General features: G+C 39.8%; 1 protein-coding gene across 5 annotated transcripts in view; it reads left to right on the top strand.

Annotated features, from left to right (window-relative positions):
- Positions 1 to 16,035, top strand: part of SIN3A (SIN3 transcription regulator family member A) — a 49,090-nt gene extending 33,055 nt beyond the window's left edge. For all 5 annotated transcript variants that reach the window (XM_063449321.1, XM_063449316.1, XM_063449318.1 and 2 more), the window contains 3 exons: positions 9,306 to 9,400; positions 13,672 to 13,870; positions 15,152 to 16,035. In XM_063449321.1, the coding sequence (XP_063305391.1) occupies positions 9,306 to 9,400; positions 13,672 to 13,870; positions 15,152 to 15,382 (525 nt within the window). In that variant the 3' untranslated portion in view covers positions 15,383 to 16,035. The remainder of the gene's footprint in view (positions 1 to 9,305; positions 9,401 to 13,671; positions 13,871 to 15,151) is intronic.
- The last annotated feature ends 3,300 nt before the right edge of the window (positions 16,036 to 19,335 follow it).

Here is a 19,335-nt window from a genome sequence, read left to right as displayed (position 1 = left end):
AAAATGTTTTGGGTGAGATCTGCTTAATCACTTTAAACCATGTTCGGAATCTTGAGACATTTGAAAATACAAATATTCCCTACAAAACTTTTGCATGTGTGCTATGAATAAAACTGCCAAATAAATCCGTTTAAATAATTCCCGTAGGGAATAAACAATATATTGAGTCTGCAAAGAGGTAAAAAATATCCAAATTACTGTAGCTGAGGGAGAATGTACTTTCTGGGTATTTCCGAAATGAACGCTGTTAAAACATAAATTGAAGAATCTTGGACCCCTGTATTATAGAAGAGAATGAGGGCAACTGGATTGGGTATACGTTTTGGGTAGCACAGGAACGTTTCCTAAGAACTGGCAACGAACGTAGCTGAGAACATTGAAGGATACATGTGGATTTAAGTGTGTGCCATCGCGGATTCTATTTCTATACTATTCAGGTGTTTGTATAATTGTTAATTGTGTAGCTTAAGACATCAGGATCTACAGAAAAAAAACTTCACATCCAAGCCTCTGGCTCCTTCACGGAAAGCGGAGGGAGCGGCTAGAGTTGGACAATTTCAGACCGAACATGCACAATGCACGTGCTTTGGTGGGCTGTTGCAAGCTGCGTGTGTTGTTTTTGAGGGCAGGCAAGGGTAGTTGTTGTTTTTTATTTTTAAATTTTTCTTTGTCTTTGTGAAGACCTAATGTCCAGTTTTTTTGGGGGGGAGGGGGAGGTACTTTCTAGATAGAAGCATTGACATACCATAAATAATCCTGTCAAGCACAGAGCATTGCTGTAAAAATAATTAAGTAGAAGATGTTTGTGTAAATGCAAACCTTTACCCTGCAAAGGATGTTTTTGATGGGCAAAAATTGAATAAAAATAGCTCCTATTTGAGGTGTTTGGGTTTTCCCAGACTGACTTGTGCCCTTTTCCTTTTTTTTTTTTTTTTTTGTCTTTTTCTTTCTCCACTCTTTTGTGTGCGGGGAAAAAAAAAATCTTAATTTCTTTATGTAAAAGGTACAAAAAGAACAAAACAGCCCACTAAATATAAGTGCAGTGCCAGTCTGTCATTTAGTATCTATAAATGTAGAGAGAGCATAAGAATAAACTGCTTTCCAGCCAGATAAGATTTTCGGAGAGATTGCTAAACTAAATGAAGTTTTAGATTTGAAACCCTTTGTTAATCACTGTCTGTCAAAATTATCTCGATTGGTAAGTCAAAAAAATAAAATAAAAAAATGAACTTCAGTTTACATCACAATATCAATTACTACTGCTTAAAACAGCAAATATCTCAATTTATTTTACTGAATCATATGGAACTGATTTGGAAAATGTTGGGCAATTATTAAATACCCTGTTTGCTTTTTATTTATTTTTTTATATCCTTAATCATGTGCCAATTATAAAATCCATATTTTACATTATAATCTTCTTAATTTTCAACTTAAAAAATATTGCACACACAGTAAAGTAACCACCTACAGCAGGAGCTTGCTACACAAATTTTGAGGAGATCAAGCCACTATGTTCCTTTAGTGATTGAATATTTAAAGGTATGCATCTGCCTTTCTTAAAATGACAACACTTTCTGTTTTAGTTTGGCAGAGCTGGGCAAATTATTTTAGATAGAACACATTTAAAATGGATATTTTACACAACTTGTTTGAAGGAAAAGTTGTTTAATAAAATAAACAAATTGTATCAAATTGGTCTGTTTAGTTTATTTTCTCTAAAGATATCCTGAAAATGTCGATTTAAAAAAAAAAAAAAAAAAAAAAAAAAAAAAAAAATTTCACAAGGCTTTGGGCAGTTTAGGTCAACAGAGATTGCTCACGTAACATCTTTTATCAATAGATCCCTAATCGTAGAAATGTTTTGTACTTTAATAGCAAAGAGCGATATTTGTACATTCCTTCAGTCTGTCCCAATCAGTCCTTTATCTACATTCAAAAAAAAAAAACCTACCCAGGAGCTTCTTATGGATGAAATGGAAAATATAGAAAGAAAGGATTCCCCCCCACCTCTCCTTGATAAGGCATTTTAAAGCCCTTTAGATCTGATAAGAAATCAGCACTTTTCACCTTTAATATCGGACAGCCAGGAGGGCCAACTTCCTGATTGCTTTGTGTTTCCTGATCGCATCTCATCCCATTGTATCTTTATGAGAAGCATTGGGTTGGCCGGGAGATGGTTATTACTGAGGGTCTCTCAGAGGAGGAACTGTCACCCACTGGATTATAGGTAAGTAAACTTTTTCTAGTAAAGGACACTAGTCACCAGAACTACTACAGCTTATTGCATTTGTTCTGGTGAGTAGAATCATTACTTTCTGGCTTCTTTGCTGTAAACACTTGTTTCAGAGAAAATGCAATGTCTACATTACAGCCTACTGATAAAATCACTGGCCACTCCTCAGCTGTTAGAGATCCTTCCTGGGTCATGGCTGCCTAAAATGCATCCAAACTTTCAGTATCTCCTCCCTCTGCATGCAGACACTGATCTTTCCTCATAGAGATTTATTGATTCAATTCATCTCCATGAGGAGATGCTGATTGGCCAGGGCTGTGTTTGAATCATGCTGGCTCTGCCCCTGATCTGCCTCTTTGTCAGTCTCAGCCAATCCTATGGGGAAGCATTGTGATTGGATCAGGCTACCACTTCTGCTGATGTCAACAGGCAGTGGGCAGGTCTAAAGGAAACAGGGACAAAGTATGCAGCTGCAGACTTGAATACAAGTAAGATTTTACTAGATTTAGGGAGGTATAAGGGGACCAGGATGGCTAGATGGTGGTTTTAACCCTATAGAGTCAGGAATACATGTTTGTTTTCCTTGACCCTATAGTGCTCCTTTAAGTTGGGGATGGACACCGTAATCTAAGGAGGACAGATTACACTTGAGTGTTTTAAATAAGTGTTCTTTTAAACCGGAAGGTCCTCAGAAAGCTGTGTTTTCAAGTATTTCTCTACTAAATTAAAATAAGTTGGATTAATCTAGATCTGCATTATTCAGTTAGCCTACATGTTGTTCACTAAATGTTTAATTGTAGAGATTTGACAATGGAACTGCACATTTTAGTCCAAATGTATGTAGTGTGGGGGGAGGAGAGGGAATCTTTTGGAAATTTTGCTAGTTCAGCTATTTTGACCTCAAATCTTTAATTGCTTTATCAGTCTTCCTCCATTCCTAAATTAGTGAATAAATTCCCAGCTGGTCTCTCTTCTCCAAAGTAGTTTATCATATTTGTACAGATTCACTTAAAGACAAAATCCATTACGTCCGCTAGTTTTTGACCTTACTGTCTTTTTAACATTAACTTTGTGCTTCGGATGCCACCTACGGCATTCATTGTGCTTAAATTATTGTTTAACGGACCGCTCTGGTAACCAAAACCACTGCATGACAATTAAGTGGTTGTGGTGTCCAGAGATGTTTGGCGCCATCTTGCCTTTATTAGCCTTAGGAGCACACCGTTAAAGTCGCAGATGATGCAAAAGAGAAGTTTGCAAGTTAGGTGTAGCTTGCTCCCAATGGTTACAAAAACATATAGCAATATATAGAAAATATATATATATATATATATATATATATATATATATATATATATAAACACCTATGTGGTGTGCAGTGGGACTATACTATATATTATCTTTCCTTTAATATTAAATAATTTGAAAACTGTTAAAGGGGAGTCTGGCTATCTTTTTTTCTGTCTTCTCGCAAATGCAGAAACCTAACACGCTCAGCACTTTACTGCTGCTCAAACAGAGGAAAGTCAGTTGGGGCACACTTTAAGCATTAAGCGGTGCCACCACTTAAAATGTAGAAAGCACCAGTGGAGTCTGGCCCCTGCTCGCTACTTTTATGTAAAGTGGTTTTGGTGGTCAGTGGTCTTTTTTTTTTTATTTTTTTTTATTTATTTTTTTTACTTTTTTCGTTGGTATATTTCTGAACTTGGCAGAAACCAGTGACGGGGGTTGGGTGTCAATGGATATCTAAGAATAAATAATTGCATAATGCTTTTGATATTCTATGGCAGACTAACTTGTTGGCAAATAACCTCGTACGAATTTATTGTTAAGGACTGCATTTAAACCAGAATAACAAAACTTTTAAAATAACTGATCCGCAACCAGATTTGCAATTCTCATATTTTTATTTTTTTTATGAGCACTAATGGCGTGTTCTGTTGAATCTGAACTTCCACAGCCTATTCTATCAATCTGTTCTGGTTTTAAGTTTTCTGTTGGCCTCAAAATTAATGTGGATGTAGTTTAGATTTCAGCGTATGTTTCTAAACCGGTTATTGATTAACATTATGATCAGTATCTGGATTTTGTTGTCCCAATGCACCCAATTGGTAACCAGATGATGTTGATGATTATTTATTTATCTATTTATTTACATTTGTCCTAATCCAGACTAGGGCATTTGGTCTTAAAGGAACACTATAGTGTCAAGAATACCAACATGTATTCCTGACACTATACCGGTGAAGTCACTATTTACGCTTCTTACGTCACCAAACTATTCTACTATATTTTATTTATTCCAGCGCCACACCGGTCTCCCCGCCGCTGGCCCTGCCTTGCTTACATCCTCAAATCTGATAATCTCAGCCAGTCTAATGCTTTCCCTTAGAAATTGCGCACAAAAAGTAGCACTGCACCAATCCGCATCTCCTCATAGAGATGCATTGAATCAATGCATCTCTATGAGGAAGGTTCAGTACCTCCATGCAAAACATAGACGCTGAGCGCCAGTGCAGCATTGACCCAAGAAGCACCTATTGTGAGTGTCTTGAGTGTCAGATGTTACTAGGCAGCAATGTAAGAACTGCCTTTTCTCTGAAACGACAGTGTTTACATGGAAAAAGCCTGCAGGGACAACTTAGACACCAGAACCACTACATTAAGCTATAGTTGTTCTGGTGACTGTAGTTTCCCTTTAAGTGAGTAACCCGGATAATGACAGTCAAGCGTTCTTTACCAAACTTTAAACTTGACAAGGGAACTGCAGATTTTAGACCAAAATCTTTGAGATTGGAGACTTTTTCTCTAGAACATTATTTTAGCCTTAAATTTGCAATTACCTTGTCTCTTCTTTAGAGTTCTTAGTTTATTGAATAACCCTACTAGTTTTGAAAACTTCTAGTGTTAGTTTAGTTACGTATGCAATAATTATCTAAATAATGAGAGATTTCTAATACAGAAAGCCATGTAGGAAAATCCCACAACTTGTCATTCCACAGTTCATTGCTTTTAAACCTGATGTGAAAAAACTACAAGTAACACTGGTGGTCTTTTTAAGGCTGAATGAACTTATCTAAATTTGTATCTCACCCGTCAAGGCAGAAGAGTGGGTTAGGAATGTAACTACAAGGCAACACCTGGCATCTTATCAAACATGGAGCACACAGATTTTAATAAACGGCTTAATACACTTTTTCTTGCTCTCTGCCACTTGTTCAATCAATGCTAGCATTTCTGGGTGGCAGGGTTACCCGTTTGTGGTCAGAATTACTTGGGTAGTAAGAAAACAGACTAGTTTTGTTTTTATTTTTATAATAACCTCTGGTACAGTTTCACACGGAATATATACATTTCCTAATAAACTTTGCAAATTATTTTATGGCCTTCTTTGTGTCATGGCGTCCCATCAGCGTTAAGTTGGTCTGATTGTAAAACTTTCTGCTTAACCACATTAGTTCTATCCACCTGCTAAGTTGATTTATAATATTGAGAGTGCACCTGGATAGACTACACCTTGATTCTTTTAAGGTCTGCAAATTGAAGTTGACTTGTGTTTTTGGTTTTTGTGATCACATATTGTGATGTTTTGCGAACCTCATTAGTGAAATTTACTTATTCATATGAATTGCTTAAATGTAAACTATAATATTTTGCTAGTATATTAAGATGTTCCAACCTAAAAAAAAAAGACCTCTAAAAACAAAGATTCATAGTTTTCAATGGCATGGGTTTTCTTAATGTTTTAAAGAACGAATCACATTAAAGAAATGTAATTCTTTAAAGTGATCCGAACATTTCTGAAGCTTTCTAGATGTTGAGGGTGGATGATTTATTTTAGGTCTATGGAACAAAAAAATACATTGTTCAACTTTCATCCTGTATGAAGGAGGACACCATCGTTGAGGAATTTGGGGTTAACTGCGGAGTGACTTGCAACAGCACCTGAATGACTGATGTGAATCATGTTGGATACATCATAAAAGTAGTTTATAAAATAAAGTGTCGTTGACCACCACTGTCCAATCATGTATAATGTGTAGACCTAGCCTGTTTGTGCCGCCCTCTCTCCACTATTACACACTGGAGTTGATAAGGAATCAAGGTGTGTTTAGCTTTGATTGGAATCTTCCATTACATTCACAACGTTCGGAATCTTGACATTAATAAAAGCAAAATCGTAATTCTAAGTAAAGACACTGAATTATAGGCCTTTTCGGTGATACTAAAATATTTGAAGAGTGAATTCAATAAAAAAAAAGTGTTTTTGTTTAGAGTAAACCTTGCTGTGCTGGTCTTTCACTCTCAAAGCTGAAATTCTCTTTGATCCAGCACGGACGCCAACTCCACTGCGGACATTACTCACCTTTGCCACTGAAGTTAGGGAGTATGGGATATATTGGTGGTTGGTCTGTTATTGGCTTTCTGATGTTCTAGAACAATATTTCCAAGAACTATAACCACTACAGTGTGCTGCAGTATGAACAACATTTACTTGGCACTAGGAGAGACTTATAATAACAGTAGCAGCAAACTCGAGAGAAAAAGGATTGCGTCTATCGTATTCAACGTTTCACACACATTTTCCTCTGTTAATCTAAAAAAGGTGATTTCCAATTGTGCTATAGAAAAAAAAAAAATTAATTGCCCCAGAAATCAGATTCTTCATCGCATACACAAGCTGTTATTTCATATGTTTACTAATCTGTTACTACAAGAAAAGATGAGTTGAGTTGTTTCAGGCTTCTGTGATATAAGTAGATGATAACCCTAATTTCAGGAGTAATTTGCTTTCTGGAGATGCTTACACGTTGTCCAGACAGATCACACTTAAATGAAACAATTAGATTATGATGTTACTGTGCTCCTCTTTGTGAAATGCAGTATTTTTCATTTTTTTTTTTTTTTAAATTTGACTATTAAGGATATTGGGGTAACAAATATATATATATATATATATATATATTTTTAATCTTAAAATCTGCAGGCTGTTTGCTTTTAAAATAAAGCAACTTTTCATTTAAACGAAAGACAAAGAATGCGTGCAGGAATTGCAAAAACACCTTTTATAATGTAAGCCACTGTTTCCTTTTACTTAATCCAGCCCTTTTCTTTATATGATACGAAAGACACCACTAAAACAGAGATACCACTGCAAACTGTTAAATAAGCTTGACCAACAACCAAAGAGAGCAGCGAAATTCGGATGCCTCGCAATTTTCAGCTCCGTAGTGTCACCAGTTGACTTTAAACATTGGCTTCAGATGAGTGCTTAAAGTGACCCTCCACACACAAAGCACTTCAGCTTACTTGTGTGAGGATTTTGAAATTGGCACTTTTGTAACTAGTTTCAGAACCACCTCACTGGCTGTCAGGTTTTCTTTCCGATTCCACGGAGCTAACCGAAGTGGCCGACGCACTTTGCTGGAGCATTCCCACGTTCTCCCCCAGGCTGTAGTGTTCCTGTCTGCGTCTGCACATGCGTCAACTTCAGTCCTGTCCACGGACTCCCTGGATTTTGGCCTGGAGAACTTTGACTGAAAGCCACAAGCACGCGCTTGCTCTTAGCTCAAAATCAGAAGCTTCTCAATGAGATTTTCCCATTGGCATGTTCCTTTATTATAGCCATTGTCTTTCAATAATTATGCATAGTTAGTAATAGGGTACAACTCTGAGCTTGGATTAGTCTGTTATTCCAGGTTTGTGTGGATGTTGCTTACAGATCAGCATATTTGATATGATTAAAGGGACACTCAATGCAACATGACCACTATAGCCCGTTGTAATGGTTATGAGACCAGGAGGGCCCTTAAGGTTGCCCAGAGTTATTTGTCAACCATTTTAGAACAGTTTCACAACTTACATTGGTACCTGAGCCACATGTGGCTTCTCTTGAGCTAAGCGTGGCTCACTATGGGGCCGTGCTCAGCTGATCCTCCGAACAAATGACCACGACCCTGGATTGTTCAGTGGAACTAATTAAAGTCTGCCACACAGGGATTATAAAGAACAGGGCTCCAATTGCTTAGCTGCACCTTGGTAGATTGTAAAATAGTTTGACAACTTACTCTGAAAGGACACCAGGCTACTCCTGGCACTGTAAACACTACAGCGGGCTACAGTTGTTCCTTTAAATGTATTAATTTACAGAAGTTCTGTTCAGGCATGGAGTGAACTTATAGAGAGAAAATATACTCTAATTTACTAGGAATTCTCATCTTAAGCCAACTTTGAGATGTTGACATCATAGATTAATGGAATTCATTCATACTCCTGAATAGACTTCCTCAGCAATGTTGGCTCCAGTTAGTAAAGCTACCTGGACTAAAATCTAGCAGCGTGCAGTTATTTACTAAAGTCAGATAGAGGAAGCATGAACTGCCGTCGGACAGGGCAGCCGCAGATTGTCTTAGAGAAGTCAGCTAACCCTCTAAGCCCATCAGTAGTTTTTTATTCATAAAACAAAAGTCCCTGCTTACTCTGTAACGAATTGAAGACACCGGATGTGGTTTGGAACATTCAGAAATGGAAACTGGAGAGAATTAAAAGGAAATTTAGAATTTTAACACCAAATAGCAAACTCCAAAAAAAATAATTAATAATGTATACGTGTATCTGGGAACATAAATATCAACAGCATTAGGATGGTCCTTATCTGATTCTATCTTAAGAAATAACACAATTTGTTTGCAAGCAGCTCCGCTTATTTTATTTATTTATCTTGCATGTCGCAGGTAGAAAATACTACAATGTTCTTTGTGAGAGTTCATAAACTTCTGGAGATTTATATAAAGCTCCATAAAAAAAATTAGAAAGGCCGTTCTATACTATTTAGAGTATTTGTGCTCTGTGTTTCCTCTCTAGTACGTCCCAGTTTCATTTGCTCCCCCTTATCTAATGCCAGGTAGATGTAAATCAGCAGTTCACATGATACTATGCCAGCCTCAAGGTGTAACGGTGAACTATCCATCTCTTCCATTCTTTTGGGCTACGTGTTCTCACCTCTTCTCTGTGTTATGTCACTTTGCACCTTGGGCTCTGTACTAACGCTCCCCATTCTTTCTTCCAGCGATGGTCGGACTATGTGGAAAGGTACATGAACTGTGACTCCACTTCCCCAGAGCTGAGAGAACACCTGACACAGAAGCCTGTATTTTTACCCAGGTGAGCTGCATATTTAACTCTCGCTCTGCAAAGTCAAACTTAACCAGGATTATAATCTGTACAAAAGTTTTCCCTCTGGTGATTTTCCTGGTACTGAAAATCCATTTTCATTCTGTCCTGCGTGTCATAGATGCCTGCAGATATCATGATGCATCAAGGTGTTTAGTTATATATAGATTCCTCACCAGACCAGGAATTAGGTGAATTTTAGGTTGAAATAGCCAGATTGGAAACATTCTCAAACCACACTATTTGGACCTAAATTAAGCGATTCTCTTTAATTGCTTGTTTGACAAATAACCACAAGGGTGAATTTAATAATACTGACGGGAGGTAGTCAATGTGTATAAATGTGATCTTTTCCCAACACATGGTATTGCTAGTCACCTTTGCTGATTGCCCCATAAATGTGGGCACTACTGAGCAGATTTAAATCATTATTCTTGAGATTAACATAAATAAAATTTAATTTGTCAGATATGTCTTCTACCATTTCCATCTTGAAGGAACTCTCTTATATAAATAAATCTATTTATTTTTAAGATTATAGATTTCCTAAGTAGGTTTAGATTTTGCCCCCCCCCCCTTTTAAATAAATAAGCTACTAAACTTGAAGGGAATACTATAAGTGCCAGGAATACAAATTATTCCTGGCACTAAATATTCCTCTGCATCCCCCCTCCCTCGCGCCTTCCCACAGCGGTAAATAAAGGGTTAAAAACCCTTTGTTTGGGGGGGGGGCGGAGCCTGGCCACGAGCCGGAGCGGTCGCACCTCAGCACAGCTCCCGACCGCAACCCGCAAAAAACCCGACAAGTGGGGATTAACACCCCCAACTCACCCACTCCTGACCAGGGGCATCATTGGCACTCTCCCCTACCACCTCCCATGCCGTTTGTGTGCCCGGCACGTGTGAACCGCCGGAAACGCAGACCTGCGGCCTACAAGCCGGCTGCAGCCCTCGATTGGGCGGCGTTCCTCGACGGCCTCGACCAGCCTGAGGACTCAGCAGGGGACGATCCCCATACGGCACCCCTACACACTTGGGCAGAAATGGGCTGCCGGTCCCAGAAACCCCCACCGGAGACTGCCTCAGGGTCCAGGGATATCAGCACCATGCTGCAACAACACAGGCCGCCAGCCACAATGGCGGGAACAGCGGAGCAGGACACCATGAAGGTACACAGGGGTCCCAGCCCACATGCCCAACCCCCAGAACAGGTACCTACACCAGGGGGAACCACTGATGGGTCTGCCCCAGTCACCCAGCGGGACTTCCAACACCTAATTGGGGAAATCAAAAACCTCTTGGCGACCAGCATAGAAGCCATTAAGTCTGACGTGCAGGCTATAGCTGTCAGGGTTCAGACCACAGAGAACGATGTTACTGACATCAAACAGGGACTAACCACCTTGCAGGACACAGTACTGGCACTCCAGAATCAACAGCAAGCACTCTCCCTCCACTATATCGCCCTCGACGACAGGACAAGGCGAAATCACATAAAAATAAGAGGAGTACCAGACGACGTCTCCTAAGACGAATTACCTCACTACCTGAGACGCCTCGTGGCCGCCATCCTGCCACCTACACAGGCCAAGAAATTTAATACGGATGGGATATACCGCCTGCCACCTTCGGGCAGGACAGCCCCAAACTTGGCCCGAGACGTGATTGTCCGCTGTGCTACTTCCCAAGACAAAAGAATCCTGATGACTGCTCTCCGGGGCAAGACGCCACTCACATTTGAAGGCGCACAGCTTAACATCTACCAAGACCTCACCAGAGCCACGCTACAATGGCGCAGATCGCTGAACCAAGTCACCAGCACCCTCAGAGAAGCGGGGATAGAATACCATTGGAGGTCACCCAGATTCCTGGTGGTCACTAGACACGGAACTGTTCACAAAATCTCCACACTTGAGGAGTTCCCGACATTCTGCCACGCTTTGGGCATACCCGCACCCAACCAGGCCATTGACAAGCGACCTACTCCTGATGCCTGATTCCAATAACAGAGACTTTAACACACATGTTCTACGTTGCACAGTTATAACTATACACAATCTGCTGGCCGTGAGCCACTCCTAGCTCACCCCATTCCCCCCACTGGCAAGAGGGAGCGACTGCTCCAAACCTACGTACCGCCCCCCAGGGCCCTGGGTACACATAGAAGAAGGCCATAACTCAGAACCCGAGAGGGTTACTACACACATATTATGGTTACTCGCCCATTCTCCCGAGGCAATTCACACACTCACGATAACATACCATTGCAGGCCCAAATTCTCTAGTACATGATTTCGTTTATATGCTATTGTTCATGCCATACTATGTTTTCATGATTATGTTTGATGTACATTTCAAATATTCTTGACCCGCAAGGGTATGAAAAAACAAAACAAAATTTCAATAAAAAGAGATTGACAAAAAAAAAAAAACCCTTTGTTTACTTACCTGTTCTGAACGCCAATGTCCCTTGGCGCTGTGTAGCGGCTCCTCTCCTCTGAAGAGCAGGCGCTAATGCCGCGTGCGCATTATACTTGCCCATAGGAAAGCATTAAATCAGTGCGTTCCTATGGGGAAAAATCTGATGCTTGATGTCCTCATACAGAGTGCGGGGACGTCCAGCATCAGTTATCAGACCAAAGGTCCATTTGGATGCAGGAAGTGCCTCCAGTGGCTGTCTGGGAGGCAGACTTAGTGCTACAAGTTAGTGCTTAGTTTCTCTGGAACTACAGTGTTTACCATTGCAGCACTGAGGGCAATAGGAACATTGCACCCATGCCACTTCAATGAGCTGAAATTGTCTGGGAGCCTATAGTGTCCCTTTAACTGTAACTGTAAGCTGATGCAGAAGTAGTATCTTTGCAGCCTGATTCTCCTCTGTGAGATCATCCCAGCTGATAATCTCTGGAAAAAGTAAAATGCTTTTAGTAAAGAAGCATTGGGGACCCACTGGTCCTTGCTCCTGTTTTGTCTTAACCTCCCTGGCGGTAATCCTAAACACTGCTCGGGGTTAATTTTCAGTATTAAAAGCGGTAACCCCGAGCCAAGCTCGGGATTACACTGTAGTATCACTTACCTTGTCCCTCCGAGTCCCTGATGTCCTCCCACAGTGTCCTCCGCATGATGCCGTCTTCCCGATTCCCTTTCTCTGTGAGCGCCGACTAAAAAAAAATAAAATACACAATACATTGTAAAAAAAATGTACCGTTTTAACATTAAAAAAATACTGAGATAATCAGACCGCCAGGGAGGTTAAAGCAACATTATAATGTCTTTAATACAAATATATATCTGCGCACTGCACACAGATCACTTCATTGAGATGATGTTGTCCCTTTAACATGATGAGTCACTTGCTGCATTTTTTACCCTGATTGAGTAGCCGGCCTGTACCCCAGTCACTCCCAGCTCCCTGGCTGCAATAGGAGACATCTCTGGGCTTACCTAATTTAGGTAGCTCGTTTCATCTGGGCTCCCAAGTGGTGTTTCATCCATCCCTCCCTTCCTCCCGGTGTTTTGTAATTTCATTGTATATCTGTATTCTTTTTATTGTTGTTTTGTTCTAAATGTACAGATACATTTTCCAATTTCTCATGTCTCGTTTGGGTATTATCACAAAACGGTGACATTAATGGGGAGCAAAAGTTACTTCCATGCCATTGTGTTGTTATGTATTCATTTAGTGTCAGTCATTCTGCAGTAGAGCGATGGGCTAGCTCCGTGTGTTGCTTAACGAAAGTAATGGGGCTGATTCAGATGTTAAATGTGGCATATAACTGATGGCACTAATTGTCCACTAATCTCATTACATAGAGACCATTATAGGACACTCCACTGCACAAATACAAAAAAGTCACTGTTTAGTACATATACCCCAAATGAAAATTTACATGCATTTAATTATGTATTTTTCATTGGGGTTATATCTAAAACTGCTCGCAAAAGCGGCAGATCTCTTGTCAGCTGCCTCTACGCACCGGCTTTATGTTATTGTCCAATCACAGACGTTCCAGTGCAGCTCAATGAGAAGTCTTTGCAAGGCAGGTGCTCTGAGCAATTAGCTGACTCTAGAGTTTAGCTTCACTGAGATAAACAAACCAGGAAGTAACACAACCTGTTGTCTGACTGACAGCTTGGGGGTGTAACCAGGTGCATTTTATGTAAGTGCCAATTTCTGCTGATATCTGCGTTTTTGCAAAATGAACAAATAGGACACACTATAGGTTAGAGATCACAGATTTTTCCTGTTTGTGAAAACACAGGAACCTGCGCCGGATCAGAAAATGCTTGAAGGGTCGTGAGCAGCAGGAGAAAGAGGGCACTGGAAAGCGGGCTTTGGAGAATCTTGAGAGTCTGGACAAGCTGCAGTGCAAATTCAAGCTGAACTCTTACAAGATGGTGTATGTTATAAAATCTGAGGACTACATGTACCGTCGCACGGCCCTGCTCAGGGCCCAGCAGGTAAGCAACCTTCCAGTTTACTATGTAGAATGTGATGCAGCGCATGGGGGAAAAGAGGATGGAGGGTCCAACACATGGGCCAGGGAGTGTGCTGTCTTTTTTGTTTGTTCAATGGTTTGCGGACGGAGCTTCAGAAAGCGACAAAATACATAGGACTGGGCTCCTTTTTATGACTGTGCCCAAAATACAGTTTGCTTACAGCTAATCAGTTCCTTGTGTCTAGACATCAAAGTACGTACAATATGGTAGAAACAATGTGGGGTATGCTTGTCTAGTGGCTTAAGACATTTGATCCCTGACATATAGATTATATATATATATATATATATATATATATATATATATATATATATATATATATATATATGTATTGTCGTTTGGTACTTATGATTCAAGCTTCTGTTTTATTTATTTTTTTAGAATAATTCTTAAAGGATATAGCAGTATTATTGATCAAATACCTAGCAGACTTGGGACTATGTGTTAAATAAAATCTGATGCTTTTTATATCACTGGCTCTCAGTGTACTGTATTCAAAGGAATACATGTCCTGTCATTTCACCAGCTAAATTAGTGTTATTCATTGTTCAGTTACCAATACATCTTATAGAGTGATCACCACGCATTGTTGGAGGATTTTCTTGTGCCATGTGTTTCCTTTTATACCGAACCACATGCAGCTGATCATTGCACACAGCCAAGACCGTCTCGTCTCTCTGCTGCCATTGTTTGGGTGAGGAAAGATGAGAGACGAGTACTCTTTTAATCCCTAAACTTGTTTTTAAAATAATTATTCTACAACCTTGTTCACCATGCTTTGTTGTTGGCAAGGAAATTGTTTAAAACAAATAGTAAGCCTCATGGGTGAACCCCTTTCCATTAGCACTTCTCATTCAAATCTCTTTTGCATAACTAGCCCCTTAACTTGGGACATAGCAGCAATTTCATGTATAGCCTGCTGAAGAATTGAAATGATTAATTATTAAACAATTTTACGTTTCTGTTGTTTAGATTTTTTTTTTTTTTTAAATGTCACCATTATACTTACAATAGTACTAATTAAATATAATATAGTTTCCCCCCTTTTTTTTTTATTTCCAGATGAGTGGTTTTATTTATCATTATTGAATCAAAACAAGGCCCATGATGTGTTTTGGGATTAAAATGTCATAGTTGCTTTTGTCCAGAAGTATACAAAAACCCTGGTTATGACGTTGTTGAGAAATGCAATCTCTTTATTATACAATCATAATGCATTCATTTACTCTGCTCTCCTTTCAGTCTCACGAACGTGTCAGCAAGCGGCTTCACCAACGCTTCCAGTCCTGGCTCAGCAAGTGGAACCTGGAGCACGTCAGTCGGGAGATGGCTACTGACACCAGGAAATGGCTGATGGGAGAAGGAGTTGAGGGCATGGTGCCTTGTGCCACCACGAGGGACTCTGAGACACTCCACTTTGTGGACATCAACAAGTACAGAGTCAAGTATGGACCAGCATTCAAAACCCCATAAGGAAATCAACATCCGAACCATCTTCCTCTAGTGGAACTTCGCAGAGGCTTGGGAAGCAGCAGCATCAGTCTCAGCTAGAACAATTGGATACAGGGATCGGAGTGTACAAACAGCACATCCAGAGGTTTTATTCACTTCTTTTGCTGCCAAAACAAGCCTTACTGGACTTGAGAAGGGATTTAGTATTACTGAAAATATCCTGCCAGCTACCCTTACCACGTAGTCCAAGCAGATTTACCCCCAACCCCTTTATGTAAATACTAAAAACTGTAAATAACGTCAAAAAAGGGTCCTTCCACACATCCACTGTCCTTATGTCAGCATCTTATTTTATAGCTATTGCTGTCTTAGTTTAATCTTTTGTTAGTTATCTTTGTAACAGTGGTACGGTGCCATAGGGGTAACATCTTACAAACCACCACCTCCTTTATTACAGTTTCTACCAAAGGGAGTCTATTGAACTGTGGTTTTTAATATCAATAAATGTCTGTATAATATATCGGACATATATTATACATACACATTATACCCCTCAACTCCTTACTGCTGTCTCTCCAAGTGTGATTTATTTTTGATTCCCATTCCCCCACCCCCCACACATGTCCCTTTTTTAAAAAAACACAATGTAAATAAAGTAAAGGGTTTGTTATGAATATTTTTATCATCATTTTGTGAAAACCAAAGCAAGAAACATCAGGGGCATTCGGCCTCCAATACTTTGGGTGTTCATCCACAGTGTGAACTGGTCCCAAACGAAAGGTGTCCTGCTGTCTCCTGCACACGAAGAACACAAGCAGAGCGAATCAGACAGACCTTGCAAGTAATCCTAGATCACATTACTTAAGGGCTACAAATGTTGAATGCGCTGAGTGCCGTTGATGCTGGTTGTTTGTTTAAAAGCAATGCAGTAGAAAGAGGGATGTTGCACACTAGATTGGGCCTAGACACTGTGCTGTCGAGTAAAAATGTATTTCTTTATGGAAGCATCTGTTAAAAAAAAAAACCAAAACACGTGCCAACATCTGGTCTTATACTTTAATCTCCCAAATCAGACGTAATCATAGACTGCTGATGGGCTTCTAATCTGGATGTACAGTGTCTGGGGTCCAGTTTCTTTCTACAGCCCTGTCAAATCATGGCTGACAATTTAATCTAATGGTTTCAAAAACAGTCATCAAGGTGTGTCTTCCAGTCCAGGATTTAGGGATTACCCAGTTGTGTCTAAGGTGTTTTTGGAAAAAAACACATTGACACAACTGGGTAATACCTACATCCTGTACTGGTAAGTGTGCATTGAGGGCTGGTTTAGAAATCACCGCTTTAATGGATTGTTGGTCTAGTTCTAGCACATGAGAATGTTCTATATTTCTTAACATTCTCTTCCACATTCCAATGGAGATATTACAGCCATACCACAGTGATCAGGATACAATGAAACACAGCAGAAGTCTCTTCAGTAGACTAGTATCCTTTTTGTTTGCATTGTGGGCAGAATGAGATAATGGAGACCTGTTTAGACAGTATGTTGGAAGGAACACACACTTTTCATGCATTATTTTTCAGATGTGGCTTTCTGTGGAATTTGCCATATGTGGGGTGGGACACCCTTTATATGCTCCTTGTCTTTGTTGCTGGCCCAGTTGCTGGCCCTGTTATAGCGTAGTTTGTTGGAGCAGACAATACAGATGAAACTAGTCACCATTGTCAAAGACAGATCTGTAAAGAATATATGGGGACCTGAGTGTATCTCTTTAAAGAGCAACTGTCGCTTTCAAGGTTTATATAGAAGCCATAGTTGAAAAGCAATCACCACGGAGACTGGGAATATTCCATTGGACCAATTATTGTGCAATATAATATTTTTTTATTTAAAGTTATGACACTTTTAGAAATCCCCCCCCCCTACGATTATATATTTCAGGTTTTGTCCTTTCACTCAGGCTCAACAGTTGCAAAATATAGCCAGGTGCCAATCCCAGAGGCAAAAATTTGTATACAAAATAATAGAAGATGGGGCTGCACTCACGGTCTTCAGGTAAAATATGTCTTTATTTGAATCAAAGTTCCAGAGTCCTGATTCCTGAGTGCAGCCCCATCTTCTATTTTTTTTTTTTTTTTAATTTATACAAGACACAAGACCCAGCGCACTCACCTATCCACTAAACAGCAACTTCAATGTTGACAGATTTTATTTGTTTTTTTAAAAACACCTAATCTAGGCTAAAATAATGGGGGTTTAGTTACAGTGTATGATCATACATTGCATAAGCCTGCCATAACGTCAATGTACCCCATCTTTGGCAGGTCCTACTCTAACAGCCTAATGTTTGCTCTTATGAGATTAACCCACTTACCTGGGGGGAAAATTCCATCTGGGGCTCTCTGCAGTACAAGGCTAAATAGGGCCGTGGGATGAGGACCTGCCAAAGATGGGGTACATTGACATTGTGGCAGGCTTATGCAATGTTACCTTATATGATTATACATTGCATAAGTTTAAAAAAAAAAAAAAAACGAACAAAATCTCAACATTGAAGTTGCTGTTTAGTGGAAAGGTGAGTGCGTTGGATCTGGTTTGGAGATTCCATTGGGGAAAATGCAGCTTGGGTTCGGGTTGGAGGTATTCACATATGCCGAATAAATGTCGGAGATCTGCCTGCTGCCCTCTTTACTTTAGAGCAGTTTAATTCCCTTGCCCTCTATTATTAGATCCCATTGGAAACAGGATGGATACTGTACAAGGGATTACTTACTGATTATTATTTTATTATTTATATAGCGCCAACAAATTCCGTAGCGCTGTACAATGGGTGGACTAACAGACACATAATTGAGATCAGACCACTGGACGTACAGGAACAGAGGGGGTTGAGGGCCCTGCTCGATGAGCTTACATGCTAGAGGGTGTGAGGTATAGTGACACAAACACTTGTTATTAAACGTAAGTGACAGAACAAGGTTTAAGAAAACAGGTTTGTGCATTATTTAACCACTTAACGGAGAAGTGAACAATGCTTGGATTATAGTCAACGGACAACACATTTGTGTAATTCATGCAAAAACTGCTTGGGGGGAATCTCCAATTCAGCTATAGTCACAACTGTGTTTTAAATAAATTTCATAATTTGTTTCTCAATTTTTTTTTTTTTTTTTTTATAATTCACATTTTTATTGAGGCATATTGCTTAAAATCACAGGATTGTACAGCAGTGACATTGTGGTTTTTCAGACAAACAATGAGTAGACAGGCTTCATAGTACAATTCAGTGGCAAAGCATCAATTGCACAGGCTAAGTGATGTATCTAGCAACTCAGGATAGTACATTATGTCACGTACAGGTGATAGAGGCCTCGTTTTATGGTAAAGGGAAGTAAACTAAAAAGTGACCACGATTATATTTGTTACTAAACATAGGATCTCAATAACAGAAATCAAGAGATAACCAGTGGATTTGTAAAACATGTTAAGCTACCACAAGTGATGATAAACTAGGAGTAAGGACATGAGTAGGCAATATAAACACCAAGTGTCTAGGCATTAGATGAGCCAAGTGTTGTTTCTCTCCCCAGAGTCTGCTCCTAAGGAGTGTACCCCAGCCAGACTCACATGTCTGTCTTAGAATGATGGTTAGTGAGTGGTGAGAGACTAGTGAGATAACAGGAATTAAGCACTAAAGATAAGAGTAACAAGCTTATGTTAATCGTCTCGTAGGGTAAGTAGACTGCCACTGGGTAAGTAACAGATACCATAACAGATGCTAAACGAAAATTAAAATAAAAGAAAAGGAGAAAAAGTATATTCATGCTAAACATGTGACACAGGGGCAAGCTTGTACCGTGGAGGCCCTATGCATGTATCCACTTTGCACAGAAGGGTGACAGCTGCTGCAAGAGCTGTGTCTCGGCCTCTGGTAGGTATGCCAGCTCACGGGGGGATGTAGTCAGCCAATGCC

This window comes from Pelobates fuscus, chromosome 3 (assembly GCF_036172605.1).
Source record: "Pelobates fuscus isolate aPelFus1 chromosome 3, aPelFus1.pri, whole genome shotgun sequence".
Taxonomy (NCBI): domain Eukaryota; kingdom Metazoa; phylum Chordata; class Amphibia; order Anura; family Pelobatidae; genus Pelobates; species Pelobates fuscus.
This window is presented reverse-complemented; position numbering and strand designations above follow the sequence as displayed.